General features: G+C 39.5%; 1 protein-coding gene and 1 non-coding gene across 2 annotated transcripts in view; one reads left to right on the top strand and one right to left on the bottom strand.

Moving 5' to 3' along the window:
• TRPS1 (transcriptional repressor GATA binding 1) overlaps positions 1–25,596 on the top strand; it is a 270,531-nt gene that overhangs the window by 81,910 nt on the left and 163,025 nt on the right. Inside the window, exon 6 of the mRNA XM_029063476.2 lies at positions 8,661–9,267. Coding sequence (XP_028919309.1) covers positions 8,661–9,267 — 607 coding nt within the window. The remainder of the gene's footprint in view (positions 1–8,660; positions 9,268–25,596) is intronic.
• Positions 4,254–4,391, bottom strand: LOC114811682. The gene has a single exon (XR_003759378.1). It is a non-coding gene; the product is annotated as a small nucleolar RNA SNORA7 (small nucleolar RNA).

Raw genomic sequence — 25,596 nt, 5'->3', positions numbered from 1 at the left:
TAATCAGGTTGTCCCATGTGAGGCTCACAGTCTCAATCCCTGATTTAGAGATGAGGTAACTGAGGCACGGAGAAGTGAAGTGACTTGCCCAAAGTCACACAGTCACATGTGGCAGAGCTGGGATTAGAACTCCGACCTCTGAGTCCTAAGCCCGGGATCTTTGCACTGAGCTATGCTGCTTCACGCTGCATGCCACATGTAGTGAAATAGTAATGGAATGACTAGTGCTTTGGTGTCAGTGGAGAGACTGTGACCTTCATCATTATTAGCCTGGCCAGAATGTCATCTTCAACAGTGTTATTCACTCGTTCAGTTAGTCATATTTATTAAGCACTTACGTGTACAGAGCACTGTACTAAGCCCTTGGGAAAGTACAGTACAACAGTAAAGAGTGACAGTCCCTGCCCACAATGAGCTCACAGTCTAAAGTCGGGGAGACAGACATCAATACAAATAAACAGACATCAATACCAATAAATAAAATTACAGGTATATATATATATATATATATATATATATATATATATATATAAGTGCAGTGGGTCTGTGAGACAGGGGAGAGGGGGAAAGAGCGAAGGGAGTAAGGGTGACACAGAAGGGAGTGGAAGATGAGGATCATCATTATCTTGATATTAGAGTATATTGATACGTATTATGAAACAGCCAAGTCTTTTCACTAGGGACCAAAGTCCAGGTCTGCTGATGGCGTCTGTTGATGGCCTTCTAGACTGTGAGCCCGCATTCTAGATAGTGAGCCTGTTGTTGGGTAGGGATTGTCTCTATTTGCAACACATATGCAATTGTACTTTCCAACTGCTTTGTACAGTGCTCTGCACACAGTAAGTGCTCAATAAATACGATTGAATGAGTGAAGTATGAAATGATGGTGGTATTTGTTAAGTAAGCACTTACTGTGTGTCAAGTACTGTTCTAAGCACTGCGGTAGAGACAAGCTAATCAGGTTAGACACAGTTCCTGTCCCATAGGATTCAGCATAGGGCTCACAGTCTTAATCCTCATTTTACAGATGAGGTAACAGAGGCACAGAGAATTAAAGCTACTTGATCAGGTTCACACAGACAAATGGCAGAGTTGGGATTAGAACCCAAGTTCTTCTGACTTACAGACCCTTGCTCTAACCATTAGGCCACTCTATTGACGAGATGGGTGAACCCCATGGCTAGGTTTTGACACTGTTCCTTACAGTTCTTGTGTACTGGTTGTGCAACAGAGGTCCTGCCTGTTATGCCCCACTGTAGTCAAAACTCATATTTAGCAATTCTAGATCTAGTTGATCTTAATTAATCTTAGTTAATTCTACTTATTCACATTCTTCAATAGCTGATCTAGAACGATTCAGATTAAGTTCTTGTCAGCAGTGGAAAGTAATAAGAGCCCATGATTGTTTTTACATCAGTGAACTTTTTGAAATCTTAGGATGTTTTCTCTTTATTCCAAATATTGAGGAAGAATGTGCACAGAGAGTTGAATTATGCATCTTTTTAAATTTATAGTTTGGTTGGTGTATCCATTAGTTCTAGGAATTTTAGCATTCTTTGAGGCCTAAACTGTGGTGATCTATTAATTTTATTGAGCACTTACCATGTGTAGAGCTCTGTATTAAGCACTTGGGAAAGCAGGCAATCAGTTAATCATATTTATTGAGTTCTTACTCTACATAGAGCACTGTATTAAGAACTTGGGAGAGTGCAGTACAACAGAGCTGGTGGGCACACTACCAGCCTACAAGGAACTTGCACTCCGTGCCATTAAATGCTCACTCCACAGTGATGTCTTGGTTGGAATATGGAATTTTCTTTTTAATGCCTCATCTTCATGGTGGAAGGTGTATGCAAGAGGTCCTCCAGTCATCGTTCCAACGTTTAAAGATTTGTCCATTAATAGAAATGAAGGCGGAGTCATAAAAACTTGTCAAAGGTGTTAGGTACGTGTGCATGTATACTTTTCAAGCAGAGGATAGACATCTTCCATTTCTGTCTGTATAAACTTGATTCTCTCCAGTTACCCATTCCAAACTTCCCACATATGTTCCCTCGCTAGGGTACAAGGTGTTAGGATTCATTGCTCTTTTGTTCCAAGTAGCTCTTTGATTTGGAGATCATTATCATCCAACTAGTTTTGGTATTTTTGGCTAACCATGTCCATAAATTTAATGGGTGCCTCGTTGACAGAATCACATAGATACCCATTTACAATTTGTGTGGCTAGAGGCAGATGGGGTTTCTTGTCCTGTGAAGGCTATTTCTATGTGGATGAGAAGATTTTATTTTTTATGGTATTTTTAGGTGCTTATTATGTGCCAGGAAAAACTGTATTAAGCACTGCAGGAGGTACAGGATAATCATTTGAACTTAGTCACTGTGCCCCATAAGTGACACAGTGTTAATCCCCATTTTGCAGATGAGGTGAGGCACAGAGAAGTGAAATGACTTGCCAAAGTTCACACAACCGATAAGTGTAGGAGGTGGGATTAGAACCCATGTCCCCAGACTCCCAAGCCTGTTTTCTTTCCATTAGGCCATGCATTCTTCTTTTGTTTAGTACTGTGCTCTGCACACAGTAAGTGCTCAATAAATACGATTGAATGAATGGTGTTTTCAGTCCCCAGGAATTTGACTTTCAGCTGTATGCATGATTGGGATGTCATTTTACTCTTTACTGTGGTTTATCACTAGTGAAAGATGGGAATTATCTTTCAGCACTATGTATAGCAGCAGGAAATACGTCCTTTAGGCTTTGCTGTCAGATGATGATATATTTGAAAAGCTACTACTCTTTGATCTTGAGTTCAGCCAAAATGCCTACATTTTGCCTATAATAAATCAGATTTTGTGTTGGTGATTACAAGCTGGTGTTCAGCCTGTATTAACTGAGCAGAAATAGACCATTACTGTTACTATTTAGCTTCCCGATCCCACATGGCACATTATTTTACTCCACATTTCAGCATCACCATCGACATGGTGCTGAAGTATCCCGTGACAATAGCTACCTATCAATAGTATTTATTGTCAGACAGTCGTATTTATTGAACGCTTACTATGTGAAGAGCAATGTACTAAGCACTCAGGAGAGTACAATATAACAGTATAAAAGACACATTCCCTACCCACAGTGAGCTTATAGTCTACAGGGGGAGACAGACATTAATTTGCATAAATAAATTACAGATACATATTTAAATGTTATGGGGTAGGCGGTGGGGGGATAAATAAAGAGAGTAAGTCAGGGAAATGCAGGATTGTGTCTATTGCTGAATTGTTCTTTCCCAGCGCTTAGTACAGTGCTTTGCACACGGTACTCACTCAATAAATACAATTGAATGAATGAATGAACACAGAAGGCAGTTGAAGAAAAGGAAAACAGGGCTTAGGGAAGGCCTCTTGGAGGAGATGTGCCTTCAATAAGGCTTTGAAGTGGAGAGAGTAATTTTCTGTCGGATATGAGGAGGGAGGGCATTCCAAGGCAGAGTCAGGATGTGGGTGAGTGGTCACCCACGTGATAGACAAGATTGAAGTACAGGGAAAAGGTTAGCATTAGAGGAGTGAAGTGTGCGGTGTGGGTTGTAGTGGGAGAGTAACGAGGTGTGGAAGAAGGGGACAAGGTGTTTGAGTGCCTTCTGGCTTCACAACACTAAACTAATAAAGTGCTTAGAGAATTCAGCAGAATTAGTAGAGGTGATCTCTACCCTTAAAGAGTTTACAGTCTGGTTAAGGAGACAGACCCTAAAATAAATTTCAGATAGAAGGAATAATTAACTCTAGCAATACCTAAGCCCTTTAATGTGTAATATGTACTTATGTGTATATCTTACACACAGTATTGCATGCTTATTCTATTAAGTATGCAAGGTGTACACCTAAGTGCTTAGGCGTTGTTTGTGTGTCGTCTTGTCTTATGCCATCGAGTTGCTTCCGACCTTTAGCGGCACCACGGATACATCCAGTATTTAGAACAGTTCCCAGCACGTAGAACAGTGCTCCAGTAATTAGAACAGTGCTTGGCACATAGTAAGCGCTTAACAAATACCATCATTATTATTATTGTTGCATCTCTCCCAGAATGCCCTGCTCTACATCTGCAATCATTCTGGTAGTGTATCCATGTATAGACAGAATTTTCTTAGTAAAAATACAGAAGTGGTTTACAGTTGCCTCCTTCTGCACAGTAAACCTGAGTATCTACCCGTTATTGGCTCCCGTGCCGCTGCTGCCCGGTATGGGGGAGTTTTGACTTGTAGCAGATTGCCTGCCACTTGCTAGCCACTGGACAAGCTAGGAATGGGATGGGTATGCCTCTGCTTGCCTCTCCCTCCCTTAGCCAAGACTGGTAGAGTACCGGAAACTCTCCAGGTGCCACCCTGAGAGGGGATTTAGTGCTAAGGTAGTGTTAAAGTGGCAGTTGGGAAGATGTAAATTGAAAGATTGAAAAATAATTCTGGAAGACCTCCTGGAGGAGATCTGATTTTAGAAGGGTTATAAAGTTGGGAAGAACTGTAGTCTTTGAGATGCAAAAGGGAAGCAGTTCTGCCAATTGTCTGCTGTATGACCTTGGGCAAATAACTTCTATGTGCCTCAATTTCTTCATATGCAAAAAGGGAATTTAATAACTGTTCTCATTCAACCTTAGATTGTGAGTCCCATGTGGGATCTGGTTATCTTGTTATCTATCCCAGCATTTAGAACAGTGCTTGGCATGCTGGAAATACCTGAATACCATTATTGACTATTATCAGTATGATTATTACTTTTGGCATGGGGGAAGGTGTGAGCAAGTCCTCAGTGGCTGCAGTGATGACAGTGGGGCAGAGTGAATAGATCAGCGTGATAACCTGAGATGGGTTGTGGTGGACAAAGAGAGCAGCTAATACCCAGGGAGACAACGTGGCTTAGTGGAGAGAGCAGGGGCTTGGGACTCAGAGGACGTGGATTCTAATCCTGGCTTCGCCACTTTTCTGCTGTGTGACCTGAGGCAAGCTACTTAACTTCTCTGTGCCTCAGTGACCTCATCTGTAAAATGGGGATTAAGACTGTGAGCCCCATGTGGGATACCCGATTACCTCGTATTACCCAGTGCTTAGAACAGTGCTTGGCACGTTGTAAGTGCTTAACAAATACCATAATTATTATTATAACTCATTGAGTATCTTTTATCAATTTTCAGTTTTATTCTGCTGGTTCTGGAGATGTTATGAACCCATTTAGAGTCCCTCTTTCATTTTCATTTCTTCCATATTCTTAGTGTCTTCTATGGTGGGAGCATACACTTTGATAAGATTAACATAAGGGACATAAGGGATCTGTTTTAAAGATAGGATCATAGGACATTATTAATTTAACAGAGCATGTTCTTAAAAAAACAATTTTCTGATTCATTTAATAAAAAACATATTAAATTAAATATAAAAAGTTACATTGAAAAGGCCAGATGCCTATAAGTCAATTTCACAAAATGGACTAAGCTAGGAGAAAAATTAGTCATGTATATAGCCTTCAAATTTGATTGGCTCTTTTTAAGCATACTTGGAGTTTCATTTGGAGAGTCCTGAAGTAGAATTCTTAGCCTCAGATTGAATATTGTTCAACTTTTTCTTGTACTTTTATACTTGTCTCTATTTTTGCTTTAGGTATCTTTTGTAGGCATCTTAATTTTCTTAGAGGAGATAATTCATTTTGGTAATTACATTTTAGAATTGAGTTAGAATTTCAACTCTAGACAATATTTTATTGCAGCTTATTTATACTGTAAACCACTTTATCGACTGTACTCTCATTTTCTATAACCAAACTTATCACAGCAGTGAATTGGAATTCTGACACTGCCATCAGTTTTGCCTAAACTGGCTGAGAGTAACAGGCTTATTTCCTAATGTGGCCAGATCCAGTGCTGAAACTTGTATTACATATTGGGGGAATGCTTTGCTGATAGGGTTGGGTTTGGGGGTTATAATAATAATAATGATGGTATTTGTTAAGTGCTTACTTTGTGCCAAGCACTGTTCTAAGTGCTGGGATGTGAAAGAAGGTAATCAGGTTGTCCCTCGTGGGGCTCACAGTCTTAATCCCATTTTACAGATGAGATAACTGAGACATAGAGAAGTTAAGTGGCCTGCACAAGGTCACACAGCAGACAGTTGGCAGAGCCAGCATTAGAACCCACGATATCTGACTCCCACACCCATGCTCTTTCCACTGAGCTATGCTGCTCCAGAGCCTCATCAATATACTTCTGTATCAATTTATTAGAGGTAATCTGTTACTTTTGTGTAAAGTGCCCAGTGCTTAGTACAGTGCCTAGCACACAGTAAGCACTTAACAAATGCCACTGAAAGCAAAAAAACCCAAAATGACCAAAAAACCACCAACGTTGAACCATCTAATTCCAGTGTAGTGACGATGTGCTTTCTAAGGTGCTATTTATTGTTTGTGATACTGAAGCAGAGTGTTTCAAGTCTATTATTCTAAAATTATACCTTACCAATACTCTTAATTTTGATGAAGTAGATTCATTCCCCATTGTTAATGAAGCCCATTTCCTGCCAGGACCTAATTATTTCAATTTCTTGACTTAACAAGAGATTTGGATAATTAGCAAAACAATCTTTGGTTTTATACTAGTCTTATACTAAGTAGCATAAAGTATTTCCTTTTGAGGTCAAATAAGAATTTTTTAAATACCTTTCATTATTTTGGTAACTGTAGGGTTAAATAGTTTCATTTGTCATCAAATGACTCTTTACTGAAGATCTAAAATTATTTTACTAAATGGAGCTTTTAAATGCTGTAGCAGATTATCCAAATTGTTATTCAGTTAAGTTTCAGAAAGAAGTGTGGTTTCTCTGTCATCCAGTTGTTGAAAATACCTCACATTAGTAGCATTAGAATAATTGAGTAAATAGGAAATAAAAATGTTTCGAATGTTGGTTGAGCCAAAGGAAAAAAATATATGAATCTACAGTAATATTTTGTAAAATTCAGAATTTTGCTGTCAGTTATGAAAGAACATTAAGTGGGTCTTTGAATAATAAAGCTGTCAGACCAGTAGCAGAGAAGAGGCAGGGCCTTTTGGAAAAAGCACCAGCCTGGAAGTCCGAGGACCTGAGTCCTGATCCAGTCTGTGCCACTTGTCTGCTGTGTGACCTTAATCATTTAATTTCTCTGTACCTCAGTTACCTCTCTGTAAAGTGGAGATTAACTTTACAGCGTGGCTCAGTGGAAAGAGCCCGGGCTTGGGAGTCAGAGGTCATGGGTTCGAATACCGCTCTGCCACTGGTCAGCTGTGTGACTGTGGGCAAGTCACTTAACTTCTCTGTGCCTCAGACTGTGAGCCTCACGTGGGACAACCTGATTACCCTGTATCTCCCCCAGCGCTTAGAACAGTGTTCTGCACATAGTAAGCGCTTAACAAATACCAACATTATTATTATTAACTTCTCATTCGATCAGTCGATCAATTGATTCGATCAATTGATCAGTCGATCAATGGTGTTTACTGGTCAAATGCTTTGAGTAGAGCACGGTACTGAACTCTTCGGAAAGTACAGTAGAATGGAGTAGGTAGATGGGATAACTGCCCACAGGGAGCTCACAGACTAGAGGGGGAGACAGGCTTTAAAACAAATTTATAAGTGAATATGTACATCAGTGCTTTGGAGGTAGGATGAAAATCAAAGTTCTTAAAACCCAAGTGCATAGGTGACACAGAAGGGAGGGCATATAGGTAAGTGAGCCATTAGGAAATGTGGAGGGTGGAAGATTCATTCATTCATTCAGTCATATTTATTGAGCGCTTAAGTGTGCAGGGCACTGTACTAAGCACTTGGAAAGTACAATTTGGCAACAAATAGAGACAATCCCTACACAACAACAGACTCGCAGTCTAGATAGAAGTGGGGAGACAGACAACAAAACAAAACAAGTAGACAGGCATCGATAGCATCAATATAGATAAATATAATAATTATTATTATACACATCATTGATAAAATAAATAGAATAATATGTACAAATATACACAAGTACTGTGGGTGGAGGGGGGGCAGAGCAGAGGGAGGGAGTAGGGGTGATGGGGAGGGGAGGAGGAGCAGAGGAAAAGGGGGGCTTAGTCTGGGAAGGCCTCCTGGGGGGAGATGAGCTCTGGATTTTAGTAGGACTTTGAAGGATTTGGAGAGTGGTGGACAAAGAGATGACATGGGCAAGGGGTTGGCAGGAAAAAAGCAGAGATTGAGATATGGTGAAAATCCTCCCTCCTTGGACCTAGGCTGAGAGCCCTATACGAGACAGGGATTAGGTCCCACCTGATAAGCATTTATCTACCCAGTTCTACATATCCAGAACAGTGCTGGATATATAGTAGCAACATATACCATAAAAATTGAAACAAAAAATCTGTTCTGGTGTTCATCAATTGGAAGGCTTTTTGTGCTGCCGACGACGCAACGAAGGGGATACTCACATTCTTTATATGGAATTCAGTGGACCCGTTATTTTCATGTCAGTTTCTTTGTGCTGGGAGTAGTGAATTTGAATTTAATCCCACCTCACATATTTTGTGAGATGAAATGCAGGAAATAGAGCGATTTTAAAATGTGCTTCAAGATGTAATTACTATTCTTTGTTTTCTCCCTTCTCCTCTTCCAGGAGAGCGCATAACTGCTACAAATGTCGTCAGTGCAGCTTTACAGCTGCTGATACCCAAGCACTACTAGAGCACTTCAACACTGCGCATTGCCTGGAATTGGACATCACTACAGCCAATGGAGAGGAGGACAGCCATGGCACGTCTGCTATCAAGGAGGAGCCCAAAATTGACCTAAAGGTCTATAGTTTGATCAACCCCGATCCCAAAATGGGAGAGTCAGTTTCTGACAGCATGGTGAAGAGGGAGAAGTTGGACGATAAAGAAGGGCTTAAAGAAAAAACCTGGACTGACAGTTCCAGTGATGATTTACGCAGTGTGACCTGGAGAGGAACAGACATTTTGAGGGGGAGCCCATCGTACACCCAGTCAGGACTCGGCCTTCTCACCCCCGGCTCTGCCAACCAAGAGCAGCCAAAGCCTTTAAGGGATAGCCCAAATGTAGAAGCTGCACACCTTGCTCGGCCCATATATGGCTTGGCTGTTGAGACCAAGGGTTTTCTTCAGGGGGTTCCCGCAGGAGGAGGAGAGAAGTCCGGACCCCTCTCTCAGCCGTATCCAGCCACAGGCGATAACAAGTCTAAGGATGAGTCCCAGTCTCTTTTACGGGTAGGAAACTTAATTTGTTTGCAATAGAATGTCTTTCTTCACTGTCCCATAAGACACACGTTTTCTCATTTTAGGGTTACATCTTTGGCTAGGAGTGGCATAACCGCACTCCAGATGGACAGGGATTCTTCCACAAACGCATGTTGCACTGCAGTCTATACGTCAAGAATCATTTGCTTTGTTTTTGACATGAGCTCCGATTGAATATCGGCCCTTCATTATTAGAGTTTATGCAAAGTGATAAACCATTGATAGAGAAAACAATTCTTAGTACCCCTAAGGGGACATACGTAAAATCACTTAGCACTTCTTTCATTTTAAAGTGATGTTTATAATCACACTGTTATCTGAGAATCAAGACACTAAGAATGGAAAACTCTCAATGAGGTGTTACTTCAGAAATGTAATGTTTGGTTTAAAAGATCACTGTAATTACATAGAAAATTCAGGCTTCTTATGTCACCAATAAGTAGAGGAAAAAGTGAGATAACATTAGATGTGAAGGGTATTAGCAACCCTAAAACGAGGAAAAACACTCTCCATCCATATCTTCAGAACAACTAAGCTACTTACTCTTTCACAGTTCTGCCTTCAAAAAGGACCTCTTGGGTCGGTGAAATTTTCCATCTTTCATTACTTGAAGGGATCAGCATGGTCAGGAATTTTTACTGTACCTGAAGTCGCGCATTCCAAATAAGTGATGTTTTATGTCAAAGAATCCAGAGGTGCTATTTTCCATTTAAATTCTCAGACTCATTTGCATCTTCACCAGTGATTTTGAAGCTACTTCTGGACAGATGGTATTACTGGAAGCTAGCTTTCCCAACAGCAGTGCAGACAGTTATAAATTGCATTTTGTTTATGAATGTTAAAAATTTAAAAATAGGTCTTGATTCCTGCCAAAGGGCATTTACCTTGGGGACATTTAAAAGAGATGATACTTGGAAGATATAGAAGATACTTGAAAGCTTGAAGAACACTCTTGAATTATTTGTGTTATAACACTAGAATTTTAGGATTCATACCCCTGGAAGAAGTTCCTGGTCAGATAAAAACCATGAGAAATGTCTGATGAATGATCTAGAAACTCCAGGATTACAGACATCTTTCTTCCATGGAACTCATAGTGTGGGGAATATTCTTGATGATCATTCCTTACAATAACACATGTCTATTTACTCAACTCTTGCCTGAGAAGCCGTCTTTAAAAGCCATTCTTGGGGTTTTTAAGAACAAGAACATTTTCTTGAAGGCCTTGAAAAACTCTTTGCATTCCGATGAAGAAATTCCAGAAATCTGAAATATTGGGTCAGATGATTTAAAAATATGAATTAAATGCTCTTTACAATGAGCCTATAATATATGTTTTTTTGACCGTTATCCTAGAACATTAGATTTTAACATCTCTATTGTTCTGCAGGGCTTTTGATATGAGAGTCATTCACGTAAAGTTAGGTGATATAATTGCTGTTAATGGACAGGTGCTCTTTATCCTGGTGAAGGATTAATTGAAGGGGACTCCTAGACATTTCTAAGTTTAAAGACATATTTGATCATTGTAAGATTTCTACTTCATGTTTAGAATATCCTAATGTGAATATTGTGTTTCCATTTGGAATAATTTGTGTAATGGGGTTTACTAATTTAATCCATTTGAAGAACCAGAGTGGATAAGGCTGGTAAAATTGTTCCATCTTTATGACGTATTAAGATTATTTAACTACAGTTTATATGTATATAACATATGTATATGCAAAACAATATGTAATGACTTACCAAATTGCAGTTCTATCCAAATGGAAAGATGTTTTTTGATGTCATCTTTTGGGAGACAAGTCAGAACGTAAAGAGGAATTAACTTTTAATGTTGGTATTTGTTAAGCGCTTACTATGTGCAGAGCACTGTTCTAAGCGCTGGGGTAAACACAGGGGAATCAGGTTGTCCCACGTGGGGCTCACAGTCTTAATCCCCATTTTACAGATGAGGGAACTGAGGCACAGAGAAGTTAAGTGACTTGCCCACAGTCACACAGCCGACAAGTGGCAGAGCTGGGATTCGAACTCATGAGCCCTGACTCCAAAGCCCGTGCTCTTTCCACTGCGCCACGCTGCTTCTCTAAAGATTCTTTTAAAGATTCTTTTAAAGATTGGTAGTTCAGTAAAACTTCACTAACGTGGAGTAAAAGGAAAAAAGAGGGTGCACAAAGGTAAGGGAATCCAATTAGAGTTATTAAAAATCAGAGTTATGGGACTTTTTCATTAAACTACCCCAAGTGGGTGTTTCACTATGTGTGTGTTTTTGTATGTTGGTGTTGAGGATGGGGTTTGTCTCTGACATTTTTAGCCTTACTTTCTTATTGTCTACAGATCGATGTCTTCTAAGTTTTTTAAAAAACTTAGTAAAGGTAATAGGTCTGAAAAGTGTTCTCTCTTTATGTAACTGCTCTCAGCTCTCCTGCTGAGTTACCTGCTGCCCCATTTCATGCAGTTGATCAACTGAAGCTTTATTAACCCTAATGTGGATCAAAGGTTTCGTAGCAAAACCTGCCTTTATTAGACAAAAAGGGAGAAAGCAGAACTTTTTATTAAGAATTATGGATTGATGGGGTCTTAATTAGTGAAATTTTTCTCAGAGAATCATCTTTGAATCAGAGTGATACTGTAACAGAGAGACTAAGTTGAAGGGAGAAGCAGAGTGTTGGATAATCTAAAAATAAACTTATTTCCAGGAATAAGTTTAAACTACATATATTCATGTACATTGCTCTCAAAAATCCAATTCCTGTCCAGGTGGAAGTGAGGTATCATTGATAATTTAGAAGAAGAGACGTGTCATTTATTGATCTATTTAGAGGACATAGCATTGTGTTAATGGAAATTTGTTCTGTTTCCTCAATGGAGGCAAAAGAAAATGCTTACTCTGAAAGTACTAAGCTTCTAGAAGTCAACCGTTCACATATTAAGTCATATTAAGATAAACACCTCATTTGGCATAAATGTTAGAAATTAACTTTATGTAATACGATTTCAGATTCAGATTTGGGGTGAGTGAATTTCTCCATTTTGTCCTATTATTAGAATGTGCCTGTCAAGAAATCATCTTGCCCTGTAACGACACTAATGATGCCTAACTCACTAGCCAGCTGGTGTTAAACTGTGCTGAGATTTGATGTCTGTACTTTGTTACAATTTAGCATTCCAGAGCTTCACCTAGCTAGACTTTAGGGGTAACCACCCAAAATCATAGTAATATGGGAAGACAAATCTGGGAAATAGAAAATTTCAGAATTTCAAATATTGATCAGGCAGACTTCAATTTACTTAATGCTTTCTGTGATGACCTCTTTTCCCTGTTTCTTCTTCGGCACCATTGAACAGCTACTTGTCTCCTTGTCCCTCTATCATTTTCACATTCTTTCGATTTATTTACAAGTTCTTTGTAATTAATCGACAGTGGCACCAATGATTGTCAAGGATGTGTGGTTGCAAGGGCCACTGTGAGAACCTCATCAAGAACAAATGGTGCATGCATGTACACGTACACACACACACACACACATACCAAACTGTACTAGACTGTAAGCTCTTTGTGGGCAGGGAATTTGTCAGTTTATTGTTTTATTGTACTCTCCCAAGCACTTAGTACAGTGCTTTGCACAGAGTAAGTGCTCAATCAATAAGATTGACCCCTCCCCCCCCCGACATACAATACTTTGCCCTGCTATCATGTTTGCTGCTTACAGAAATGTTTTACTTGTTGGAAATAAGTTAAGAAAGAGACGGTATCATTTAAGCATTTGGCAAAGATACACATAATGAGAGAGAGGGAATGAGGGATCGTGAAATTTAAAAGAAATTAAATTGATGTTGCCCATCTCCCCAGATCTACGTCTCTAGGCAGGCTTCTGGCATTCTATCCCAAATATATAAAGACGTTATATGTCCTGCAGACATTGTCAGTCAGCCAGTCATATTTATTGAGCGATTACTGTGTGCAGAGCACTGTACTAAGCCCTTAGGAGAGTACTGTACAGCAATAAACAGACACATTCCCTGACCACAGTGATCTTACAGTCAGTATAAAGGAGTTTAAAGTCAAGAGGTGCTCAATAAAAACAAGTAATTGATTTTGTTCAAATGGTAGCAACGTGGGGCCATTGAACCGTGGACCATTGACTACATTTGGCTATCCCTAAGGCTGAGCTGGGCTTGGAGGGCCCTAAAGGGCAACAGTGAAGCCAGTCCTGGTTGTGGCATCTCCTTGTCCTTGGAGCCAGCTGCAATTAGTAGTAAGTTGGTGGAGGGCAGTTAGATTAGTAGTTGGTGGAGGGCAGTGAGATCCCTACCTGTTTTCTGTGCTGGCTCAGACATAGATAGGAGGAGCTGCCATTGGTCCAACCCACCAGTGACCTTCTGCCCATCCTAGACTTAGATGAACAATTTTTATTTGTACCTAAAAATAAATTAAAAAAAACCATTTTGATTGGATATTTTATACAATAATAAGTATGGTATTTTTCATGCACTTCCTCTGTACCAAGCACTGTTTTAAGCGCTGGGGTAGATACAAGATAATCAGCTTGTCCCATGTGGAGCTCATAGACTTACTCCCCATTTTACAGATGAGGGAACTGAGGCACCGAGTTGATAAGTGACTTGCCCAAAGTCACAGAGCTGATAAGTGGAGGAGCCAAGATTAGAACACATGACCTCTGACTTCCCAGCCCATGCTCTTTCCACTAAGCCATGCTGCTTCTCTTTATAAAGTCAAAACCATATGTGCTGTTTTTCTTCTGCCGTTTTGCCACTATAGTAGCACTACATTAAAAACAGTTAACGGGGATGTGTCTGATTGGTAATAGCTTAGGAGATAAATTTGCTTTTCTTGAAGTTATCTAGCGATCAGTAATCAAGTGCGTTTTTAGAATGGGATTGAATTTTAATTTTGGAATTCAGTCCTTATTTTTGAAATTATTTTTTCAACAGAAAAGAAAGTAAACAAGTTGATATTCACATGGAAAACTATTCATTGGTGAGAATATTTTCCACCAATTCCAATCAGTCTTTCCTTTTTTTTTTTCATCTTTTTGTGAAGCCCGGCATGTGATGCAGATGTATCATTTGGTGATTCAGACCATAATTGTGAAATGGTATCCCTCAAGACAGAATCTGTTAATTCTTTCCTGTAGAGCTTTCTTTTTCCTCCTTTCACAGATTCCACGTGTTAGAAGAAGATTAAATCTCTTCCGCACCCCTCCGAAGGACCCCTTGTCAAGAGTTCTTAAAGAGTGGAAAAGAGGGAATGGTAGAGGAGGGTGTTAGCCACAGAGGACAGATAATGATAATTGTGGTATTTGTTAAGCCCTTACTATTTGCTAAGCACTGGAATAATCAGTAATAATAATGAGATAATCGGTTTAGAAACAGCTCCTACCCTATAGTGCAAAAGGGTGGGAGTCTTGTTTTGTCTTATGCTGTCGAGTCGTTTCTGATCCATAGTGACACCATGGACACATCTCTCCCAGAAAGCCCTATCTCCATCTGCAATCATTCTGGCCGTGTATCCATAGCGTATGCTTGGTAAAATCCGGAAATGGTTTACCACGGCCTCTTTCCACGCAGGAAACTTGAGTCCCCACCCTTGACTCTCTCCCATGCTGCTGCCTCCCAGCACAGGTGAGTTTTGACTTGTAGCAGATTGTTTTCCACTCGCTACCCACTGCCCAACCTGGGAATGGAATGGATATGCCTCTGCTTGACTCTCCCTCCCATGTTCGAGACTGGTAGAGTACTGGAAACTCTTCAGGTTCATGTCTGAGAGAGGATAAGGGGAGGGAGAGTAGGTATTTAATACACATTTGACAGATAAGGAAACTGAGGCACAGAAAAGTTAAGGGACTTGCCCAAAGTTACCCAGTTGGTAAGTAGAAGAGCCAGAACCCTTACTCCTCTGATTTCCAGGCCTGAGCTCTTTCCAATAGGCCACACTTTACCCCGGCAGTAATGTTTTTGCTACTGTGAGGTAGAATGCTTGTTTTAATTGGAAGTTTTGACTGCTTTTAAATGGAAAAGAATCTCATCAAAACATTATATGGCTTCCCTAGATTTTAGGTTTATGACTCCTTTAATTTTCTCTTCCCGAAAAAGTACCTCACTAGAGAAGAAATGTCTGAAATAGTTTCTTCATTGCTATGTGTCATGTCCTCACCATCTCCGGCTGTGTTAGGGATCTTTCAGGAAGTATTTATAGGCAGTGCTATTCATTGCTATTCAGGATCTCTAATTAACTCAGGGAAACTCAGCAGGCAATGTGTCTTCCTAGTACACATAGCTATGTTAGGTCAAAGAACTGCCAAGTCCTCTCAGTTTGTAAGAAGCACCTGTTTCTGCAATTCAAAAAGAGGTATACTGTAATTTTTAAGTACAATGACATTTTACAAAATGATTGTACAAAATTAAAAGTAATATGTACAATGCAATAATATCATTTATGGAAACCCAGTTTCCTTCTGTGTTGAATGTTAGAGTCACAAACAAGTAAGGTTCACATAATTTAGCATGTCGTTGAAGTACATTGACCTTTTTTAAGAATAAAACAAAATCCCAGAGAGTGAGAGTGATTTTTTTTCCATAGTAATCAATTAATGATATTTAGCCTCCCTAAAATTACATCTGTTCCACGAGGCCTTCCGCGACTAAGGCCTCATTTCCCTTATTCACCCTCCCTTATATATTCACCCCATGGCCCCACAACATTTATGAATATATCCTTATACTCTGACATTCCCCCTCTCTGTGATTCATCATGATAATAATAATTGTGGTATTTGTTAAGCACTTACTCTGTGCCAAGCACTGTAATAAATCCTGGGGTGAACAGAAAATAATCAGGTCTGAAATGGATCACACAGTTATTGAATCCCCATTCTGCAGAACTGAGGTCCAGAGAAATTAAATGACTTGCTTAAGGTCACACATCAGACAAGTGGCAGAGCCAGGATTAGGACCCTGATCCTTTGACTACCAGTCCCATTTTCTTTCCAACAGGCCACTTATTTATTTTAATGTCTGTCTCCCTTTCTAGACTATAAGCTTTTTGTGGACAGGGTTTGAGTCTACCTGTTGTATTCTCACAAGTGCTTAACACAGCTCTGCACAGAGGGAGTGCTCTATAAATACCATTGATTGATTGATATTATTTACTGAGGACCTGCTTTGTACAGATAATAATAATTATATTAATTCTGGTATTTGTTAAGCACTTACTATGTGCTAGGCATTGTACTAAGCGCTGGGGTACATACAAGCAAATTGGGTTGGGCATAGTTCCTGTCCCACATGGGGCTCACAGTCTCAATTCCCGTTTTACAGATGAGGTAACTGAGGCAGAGAGATATAAAGTGACTTGACTAAGGCAGGTCCAAGTGGCAGGTCCAGAATTAGAACCCATGACCTTCTGACTCCCAGGCCTGTGCTCTATCCACTGTGCCATGCTGCTTCCCAAATTGTACTGAGTATTTGGCAGAGTACTAAGTAGTGGAGCACACACACAAGGAATCAAATGCTTTGCAGTATTATAACAGAGTAATCAGATGGCTCTCAAATGTAACTGTAAATTCATAAGATGTTCCTGTTTCAGGAGCTTTGAGTTTGACCATAGTAGTTTGTATTGCCTCAGGCTATAGCAGTGTACATTTATAGAAAAAGCAAAGAGTGTAGAATATCAAACAGAAAGCAGCATGGCCTTGTGGAAAAAACACAGGCCTGGGAATCGGAGGTCCTGGGTTCTAATCCTCAATTCACCGCATGTTTGCCGCATGACGTTGAGCAAGTCACCTAACTTCTTTGGACCTCAGTAACCTCATCTTCAGGTGGGGATTAAGACTGTGGGCCCTATTTGGGACATGGACTGTGTCCAACCTGATTAGCTTATACAACGCATCCTGGCACATAGTAAGTGCTTAGCTAATACCATTTAAAAAAACCGAAACAAAAGAGTAAAAACAGAATTAAAAAAGTAACATGGGTGTCCTACTGACAGTAGGCATAAAAAAGTCAATGTGTAAACCAGAGAATATATACTGATGGCTTCACCCTCCTGGTTTTAGGTAATGAGAATGCATAACTGAATGGCTTAATTAAAAGTAGCATTAACTAAATCAAATCCTATAGGTGTTCAGTGCCATTTTTAAACTCAATGGCATTTTAGTCCCTGCTCCACCACTTGCCTGATATGTGGCCTTGGATAAGTCACTTATCTTTTCTGCCTCAGTTTTATCATCAGTAAAATGAGAATATCCATATTCTTATGAACTTTCAGCCTCAGTGGGACAGACACTGAATCTGATCTGATTCTCTTGTATAATAATAATAATGTTGGTATTTGTTAAGCGCTTACTATGTGCCGAGCACTGTTCTAAGCGCTGGGGTAGACATAGGGGAATCAGGTTGTCCCACGTGGGGCTCACAGTCTTAATCCCCATTTTACAGATGAGGGAACTGAGGCACAGAGAAGTTAAGTGACTTGCCCACAGTCACACAGCCGACAAGTGGCAGAGCTGGGATTCGAACTCATGAGCCCTGACTCCAAAGCCCATGCTCTTTCCACTGAGCCACGCTGCTTCTCAGCCCCTACATGTAGACTACACATACATGTAGACAGTCTTCTAGACTGTGAGCCCATTGTTTGGTAGGGATTGTCTCTATCTGTTCCCGAATTGTACTTTCCCAGTGCTTAGTAGAGTGCTGCGCACACAGAAGGTGCTCAGTAAATATGATTGAATGTAGGACAGTGCTGGACACCTAATAAGCACATAAAAAATATCATCATAGTAGGCAATTAGTAAATTTGATCATTGTTATCATTACTGTAAATTGATCATCCAAACAAGTAGTAAAGGGATCCGAGTCTGTATGCAGTCACACAAATCTCTAGCTTGCAGAGTTCTTTAAAATTCTCACTGATGATATGGAAGCTCTTCAAGGACAGGGATTGTGTCTCCCAATTCTTTTGTACTCTCCCACGTGCTTAGTAGAATTCTCTGTTCACAATAATCACCCAAGAAATGCCATGGATTGATTGATTGATTCTGTGGTCAGAAAAAACAGCTCTCAGGGACAGACGGTCTCCCTGAAGAAGAGCTAGTGTTCAGTGTTAATCCTAGCCCCGAACCAAAGACACAGTAGCCTGTAAACAAAATAAATGATTCCACATACAAAATTTATCCAGATAATTCGGACTTCCCAAATATCTACCCCAGTGCTTAGAACAGTGCTTGGCACATAGTAAGCGCTTAACAAATGCCATCATTATTATTATTATTAGTTTGGTTATGATTATATGTGTTGTTTGTCTAAGATTTCTAGATAGTTGAAGCCAGCATGGAAAATCATCTAGGTAATTTTCACATGAAGACTTATTTGAGATTGACATCATATAAATAATTCATCTTTAAAATGAAAAATCATTCCAAACTTCCCAGTGCAACATTTTTTAAAATAAGTGTCAAATGACATGTGTCAATATAATTTTTTCTTTATAAATGAAGGCCTGAATTGTTAGCATATTTTTCTAAAAGCATCCAGAGCATTTTTTTACTATATCTGAAGTAATATATTCAGTCAGTAAATCAATCTGGCTATAATCTGTCATAGTTACTGCAATGAAGAAATTCTGCCGTATGCATTGTCACTGAATTGTACCCTCAGATTATTTTTCAAGGAATTAAAGTTAAACTTCTGGAAACTTCATTCAAAAACCAAAAATCAAAAAAAAAGCCCTAAAGGTTGGTGACAGTGGATAGACCACAGTCCTGGGAGTCAGAAAGTCATGGGTTCTAATTCTGGACCCTCCACGTGTGTGCTGTGTGACTTTAGTCAAGTCACTTCACTTCTCTATGCCTCAGTTACCTCATCTGTAAAATGGGAATTGAGACTGTGGGACAGGAACTATGCCCTACCCAATTTGCTTGTATCTGCCCCAGTGCTTAGTATAGTGCCTGGCACATAGTACTTAACAAATTCCAGAATTATTATAATTAGTTATGAATGAGAACAAAGGAATATGAAAAAGCATAGAAATAGATTTAAATTTATATATCATTTTGAGAATCCATAATTTCTGGTGGGAAAGTGACAAGTTTTAAGGAAATATCCTAAGTATTTTGGATTTGAGAAGTGCCTGTTTTGTGCAGTCAGATGTTCAAATCGGAACTTTGCATGCAGAACCTAATTTTAGAAGGTTGGGTGCAAATTTCTTCTGGTTCCATGAATAGACCCTGATCCCAGCTGTTTCATTACAATTATAAAAATAAGATTGGTTATGAATCACTCAAACTGCATTTAATGGTGCAGCAAAATTCAAATTCATCTTTCTAAAAAGGCTAACAAATATAAAAACTGTAAGAGTCTGTACTGTTTTGCATTTAGTGAATCATACTCCAGAAATGGATGATTTACAGTGTAAAGTGATAATATTGCCAACATGTACATATTAAGGTAGGAAATGGCAATATGACTGCTTGAAACTACATTAATAAAGTCTCCCAGGAGTTGCATGTTTATTCACTGAAGCTTTTACAGAGCAGTTGTATTCCATTTTGAAGGTGAAATTCTGAAATTCTCCTGGACTTAAATAATGCACTAACCTCTTCAGACTTAATAGAATTTAGAAAACCTCCATTGAAACCTGGGCACTTCAAAGCTCTTCCTTCTCCAGTCAGGACATGACTAAAGCCCTTAGGCAGCAAACATAAGGTAAAAATATTAACTCAAAGTCAGAGGTTTAATATATAATATCTTCTTTGAGACAGAACGGAAAAGAACTTAAAAAGATTTCTTCTTCAGATATATATTTTCATATACAGAGGCTTTATGATGAATGACATGTACCCACATGTATGCATGTGTATCATATGTATACATTCTATAGGTGTGATGGGTTCAGGCAGACCTATGGGTATCCACCCAGCTTTCATAAACATTCAGGAAGTTAATGCATTAAGCATGAAATGTTAAAATCAAATATATGCATTGTAAATATCTATTTGCACCCATCAGACCACTTTGAGTATGTGACTCTGCACACAGTAAGTGCTCAATAAATACGATTGAATGAATGACTATTTAAAAACAGAAACCAGGCATGACCCCCAAATCCCTAAGAGGTCCTGCTGCCCAAGGCAAACCTTATCTATTGTTGCCAGTCATTTACCAAGGGAGAAGACTCATTCCTCTTTTGTTAAAAAAAAAAAAAATCGAAAACAAATTCCCCCCAGTGAACTGCTCTCTGCCCAGCTGTTTATTTATAGAAATGATTTTAACAGTTTCTTCTCCCAGCCAACCCAGGCGCCCTCTGTTTTGTCTGGGGTTTTGTGGATTAAGGAAGGGAGCAGGATTGTGAGATCCACAAAGTCCTGGCTTCCATATCCAAGGGGCCTTGATCTTTGATCCTTACTCACCACTAGGCTGACTTTCTCTTGTGGAGGAGCAGGAGAAAGGGAGCTGGAAACTGGGACTTCCAGGATGCTTGGATGGCAGCCAGTCATGACCTGAGGTCATGACCTCAGTCATTCTTTCAGCAGGATTTAGTGAACATCCATTTGCAGAGCATTTACAGAATACCCAGTGTATACAGAACACATTGTTCTGTGGTTTGTGGTCTACTGTGTGCAGATGACTGTACTGAGCACCAGATGCGTGCATAATTCTCTGCTAGGTGCTTGCTTGTGAGAGTACAATAAAAGTCAAAAAGATGGAAAGATGGTTTCCAGGAAAACAGCGTGACCTAGTGGAACTTCTGAGCAAAGGCCTAGCTAGGAGTCAAAAGACTGGGAACTAATCCTGGGTCTTCCAGTTGCCTTCTGTGTGACTTTGGGCAGGTCCCTTCACTTTTTTGTACTCGGTTTCTTCCTCTGCAAAATGGGGATTCAAGACCTGTTGTCCCTCCTACCTAGACAGTGAGCCCCATGAAGGACCCATAGTCCCACTGTGTCCAGCCTGATTATCTTATTTGTGTCTGCCCTTTAGGCTGTAAGCTTCATGGGCAGGGAACATATGTACCAACTTGGTAATATTGTACTTTCCCAAAGGCTTAGTACAGTGCTCTTCTTACAGTAAGTGCTCAGAAAATATAATTGATTACACCAGTGCTTAGTACAGTGCCTGGCACATGGTCCGTGCTTAAATGCAATATTTTTTCTGTTATTATTTCTGTCTTAGAGGAGGTTACAGTCTCACGTCTAAGGTTATAAAATATTCCTCCAGCCATCTATAGTTCAACCAGGCAGAACTTGACAAACAGTAATGAATTCTGACTTGAAACTTCTCAGTCCTGTCATCTTATATTTAGGTATTGAGTGATTCCAAATTCACTTCCCTTGGATTCGAATTACCACTGTCATTTTTGAGGGTCATCCATAGCCCAATTTGTAGCTCAAGAGAAAGAGAAATTTCTCTCAGTGGCATGTCACCCACTCTTTAAATGATAAAATTGTTGTATATCTTAATAAAGAATTCTCTAAAAAGTCATTTTAAAAGCATAATTCTTCCCTTTGTTTAAAATTCTTGTAATCCCTGGGATATTATTAGGGGGTTAATGGAAGTCTCAATTAAAATCTTCTAAGCTTTCAAGACTTACAGGTCATGTAAACAGTTTGGATCTGAGAGCTATGTTTGTGTCCATTTGCTAGTTTACTATTTTTATATCAGATTTGCTGATGGATTTTTTTTTGCTTTTCATAATCATACATTTCAGTGACTTTACTGTTAAGACAAGCAGCGTGGCTCAGTGGAAAGAGCCCGGGCTTGGGAGTCAGAGGTCATGGGTTCTAATCCCCGCTCTGCCGCTTGTCATCTGTGTGACTTTGGGCAAGTCACTTAACTTCTCTGGGCCTCAGTTACCTCATCTGTAAAATGGGGATTAAAACTGTGAGCCCCACATGGGACAACCTAATCACCTTGTATCCCCCCAGCACTTAGAATAGTGCTTAGCACATAATAAGCGCTTAACAAATGCCATCATTATTATCCCAGAATTTTCTAAAATTATTTTTAAAATGATCCCATGTTGAATCTTGACCATCCTAGAAGCCAAGATGTTGGTCCCGAGTGGGTTGATTTTTCATTATCGAAAATTACATCCTCCCAAACAGAGGTTTCTAATCCAGTCATATTTTATGTAGTTCATTCTATGCCTGCAGGATAGTGAGTTTAATCAATTTGACTTTGCTTTGCAGTAGTTAACTAAACCTTTGATGAAGAGAGGTCACTGAAATAGATAGCAGCCATAAAATGATTTGACCTAGGCCCTTAGCTGTGTTAAAGATCGGTCCTGGGATTCAACCCAACCTGGCATTGAAGACATTGCCTGAACAAAATGCTTTATGGAATACAGAGGTTCAGTCAGAGTTCTTGGACGTTTTGCGATTGATACCTCATCCAAAGTTGTGTTCCAAATGTAATAGTAAGTTTTGCACAGGGGCTGACCTGACATCTCTGCTGCTTCAATGCTTGTGGTTTTAAATGGGTGAACTTTTGCTCAACATTCTGGTTTTGTGTGAAAGCCCTAAGTGTGAAGAAGTCATGTGCTCTAAATCTGGTAAAGTGTTTGGATACCTTTAGAGTGACTGTTGTCAGATTTTCCTAGATGCATTGTTCTCTACCACTGACCTCTGCCCGCAGCACGCACCCACACAGGCATATTCACACAGAGCTGACTACTCTCACACACCCCCACCACCCCGGTCATATCGTGTACTTAGAGAAAAGTTTCCATGTGAATTTTTTCCTTGAAGTGTTGTCAGTAAATAATTTCCCAACTTTTTTGCACCTTCTGAAAGTGTAATGTGGATATTTGAATAATTTACACGTTTCATTTTTGAAAACTAAACAGAGCTCTGAAGTGCAAAATAGTATTCTCTGTGACTTTCCTATCATTAATTAACTTCTTCACCCACCATCTCTATCGAATCCCCTCTGTCACCTCCATCATTTATTGAGCATTCGGTGTGGTTCTGGTCAGTCTGCATGTGAGTAGGGTGCCTCTGTCAGTGGGTGTAGGCTGGGTGGGGAAAACCATTAGAAAATTGAAAATGCCCTCCCATGGCTAATAGCACCTGTGTAACAGGAACCTGGAAGGAAAGTGCAGTGATTGTTGAGCAAGAGGAGCGGTTCAGAATTCAAACTGACTTCTGCAGAGGGCACAGAGACTAGGATTGTAAACCTCTTGAGAGCCATAAACTCCTGTATTGTCTATCGTTACTGTGCTCTCCCAAGCTCTTAGTAAAGTGCTCTGCACATAGGAAGCACTCAGTACAACAAATATGATACAATGAAGGGGGTGCATATTTTTCCCTGCCTTCAGACAAGTCATATGTCTAGAGCCAGCCCTAATAGCCCATATATGGATGTCTGGAATTCTACAGTGAATAAAGGAGAAAGCTAACTCAGTTGTATTAAAAAAAAAAGATCTCCAGCAAAGACTGGGGTTAACATTAATATTACTTCACCTGTTTGTTTTTTTCCAAAATGATGCAATAGAATCCTCAGAGTGAGACAGGAACAGTGAGAGGGGGAATGGGGGTTAAAATAAATACATTTCTCTGGATTATGGCTAGGGAGTCATAGACCAAAATTTGATGGGGAGAGGGGATGAGACTTTTTTTTTAAAGCTACTTTAGAGAAATGAGCTAATGGATACTTGATGTCAGGAAAACCCTGATTTACATAAGGGCTCCAAAGGGCTCAAAACCAATGTGAAAATGAAACCACCCAGTATTTGTTATGCATTGCATGGGAGATGAAGTCTTCAAGATAATAATAATCAGTCAGTGAATCTGTGGTATTTATTGAGAGCTTCCTATGTGCCAAGCAGTATACTAAGCACTTGGGAAAGTACATCACAATAGGAGTGCTTATTCTGCCCATAGTAATTGCTCAATTCATATCATTTATTGATTAGTTACTATGTGTCAAGGAGTATGCTAAGCCCTGGGGTAGATACAAGATAATCAGTTTGGACACCATGCCTGTCCCACAGGCTAAGTAGAAAGGAGAACTGGTATTTAATCCCCATTGAAAAATGAGGAAACTGAAGCACAGAGAAGTTATGTGACTTGCCCAAGGTGAAATAGCAGGTATAGCAGGTGTATGGTCATGGTGGTATTGGAACCCAAGTACTCTAATTCCCAAGTCCATGCTCTTCCTAGTAGACCACCTTCAGGATGAGGATGTATTTCTTTTATTTACTGTGAACATTCTGACTCCATCCCAAATATTTACCCTCTCACCCTGGGCCTGTGGTGTTTGATGAATGGCAGTTTTGTGTTCACCTTCTCCTCACCCTTCTTGATTTCATAATGTATTATCTGAAGAGTGTAATAGAAACAAAAGGGCATGAACTCTGCTATCAAGGAGATTTTCCATTCATAACTTTCCCCGCAGCCTCAAAGATGCACTGTTGGAACTAAACAAAAAAAATGAATGCTGTGGTGATGGTATGAGTATTCATTTGTTTGGGGGACAGCCAGCATGCTTACTGGTCCAGGTGAAGTCCTGGCATTTCATTCCCTGCAGGATGCTGTGTTGCGATGAGAACAATCCAGAGGTAATAGAGTATGGCTCTGCTGTCCTTTCCTCAAAGTGAATCAGATCAGTTTTAAACACGATCATTCATGTTTTATTCAAAGCCTCTGAAATGTATTTTTATGAGGACGTGGACTTAAATAGTCTTTGGCTTCCATCTGCTGATAAGAAAAACAGAGATGCTAATTTTAAATAATAGGAATTACTATTTATGTAGCAACTATTTCTGTTTGAAATACTGAAGATAAATTTTCAAATTGCATTATTCAATTCATCTGTATTAGTATTAATAATGAAGTTAATTTCACTGACATCTCTAAGTCTTTGTGGACAAGGAGTGGATCTATCGAGTATATTGCATTGTATTTTCCCAAGTGCTCTGCACCCAGTAGATGCTCAATAAGTGCCATTTTTTGATTAATTGAACTAAGCTGATCTAAATAGTCTCAGTTGATAGCTGTGATTTTTCAATTTACAATAATTCAGTATCCTGTCATAGGATTCTATATTTAAGTCAAGTGTTGAAATTCACCATTTATTTCCTCTAAAACCTCAGCTGTGGGAAAATCTACTTTGGTGAGTTTTTATTAAGAATAGGAGGTCAGATATGGTAGATAGTACATTAGATGGAAAACTTAGAAATTTAGATGAAATAATTGTTATGATCAAATTTTATTGAAGTATTTCAGTTTTATTGAAATGATTACATAAATAGGCCAGTCACTGTAAAACAGTCTATTCATAGGT

The sequence above is a fragment of the Ornithorhynchus anatinus genome, chromosome 4 (assembly GCF_004115215.2).
Source record: "Ornithorhynchus anatinus isolate Pmale09 chromosome 4, mOrnAna1.pri.v4, whole genome shotgun sequence".
In the NCBI taxonomy this organism is placed as follows: Eukaryota; Metazoa; Chordata; class Mammalia; order Monotremata; family Ornithorhynchidae; genus Ornithorhynchus; species Ornithorhynchus anatinus.
The sequence above is the reverse complement of the archived record's forward strand: the minus strand, read 5'-3'. Positions and strand labels throughout refer to the sequence as shown.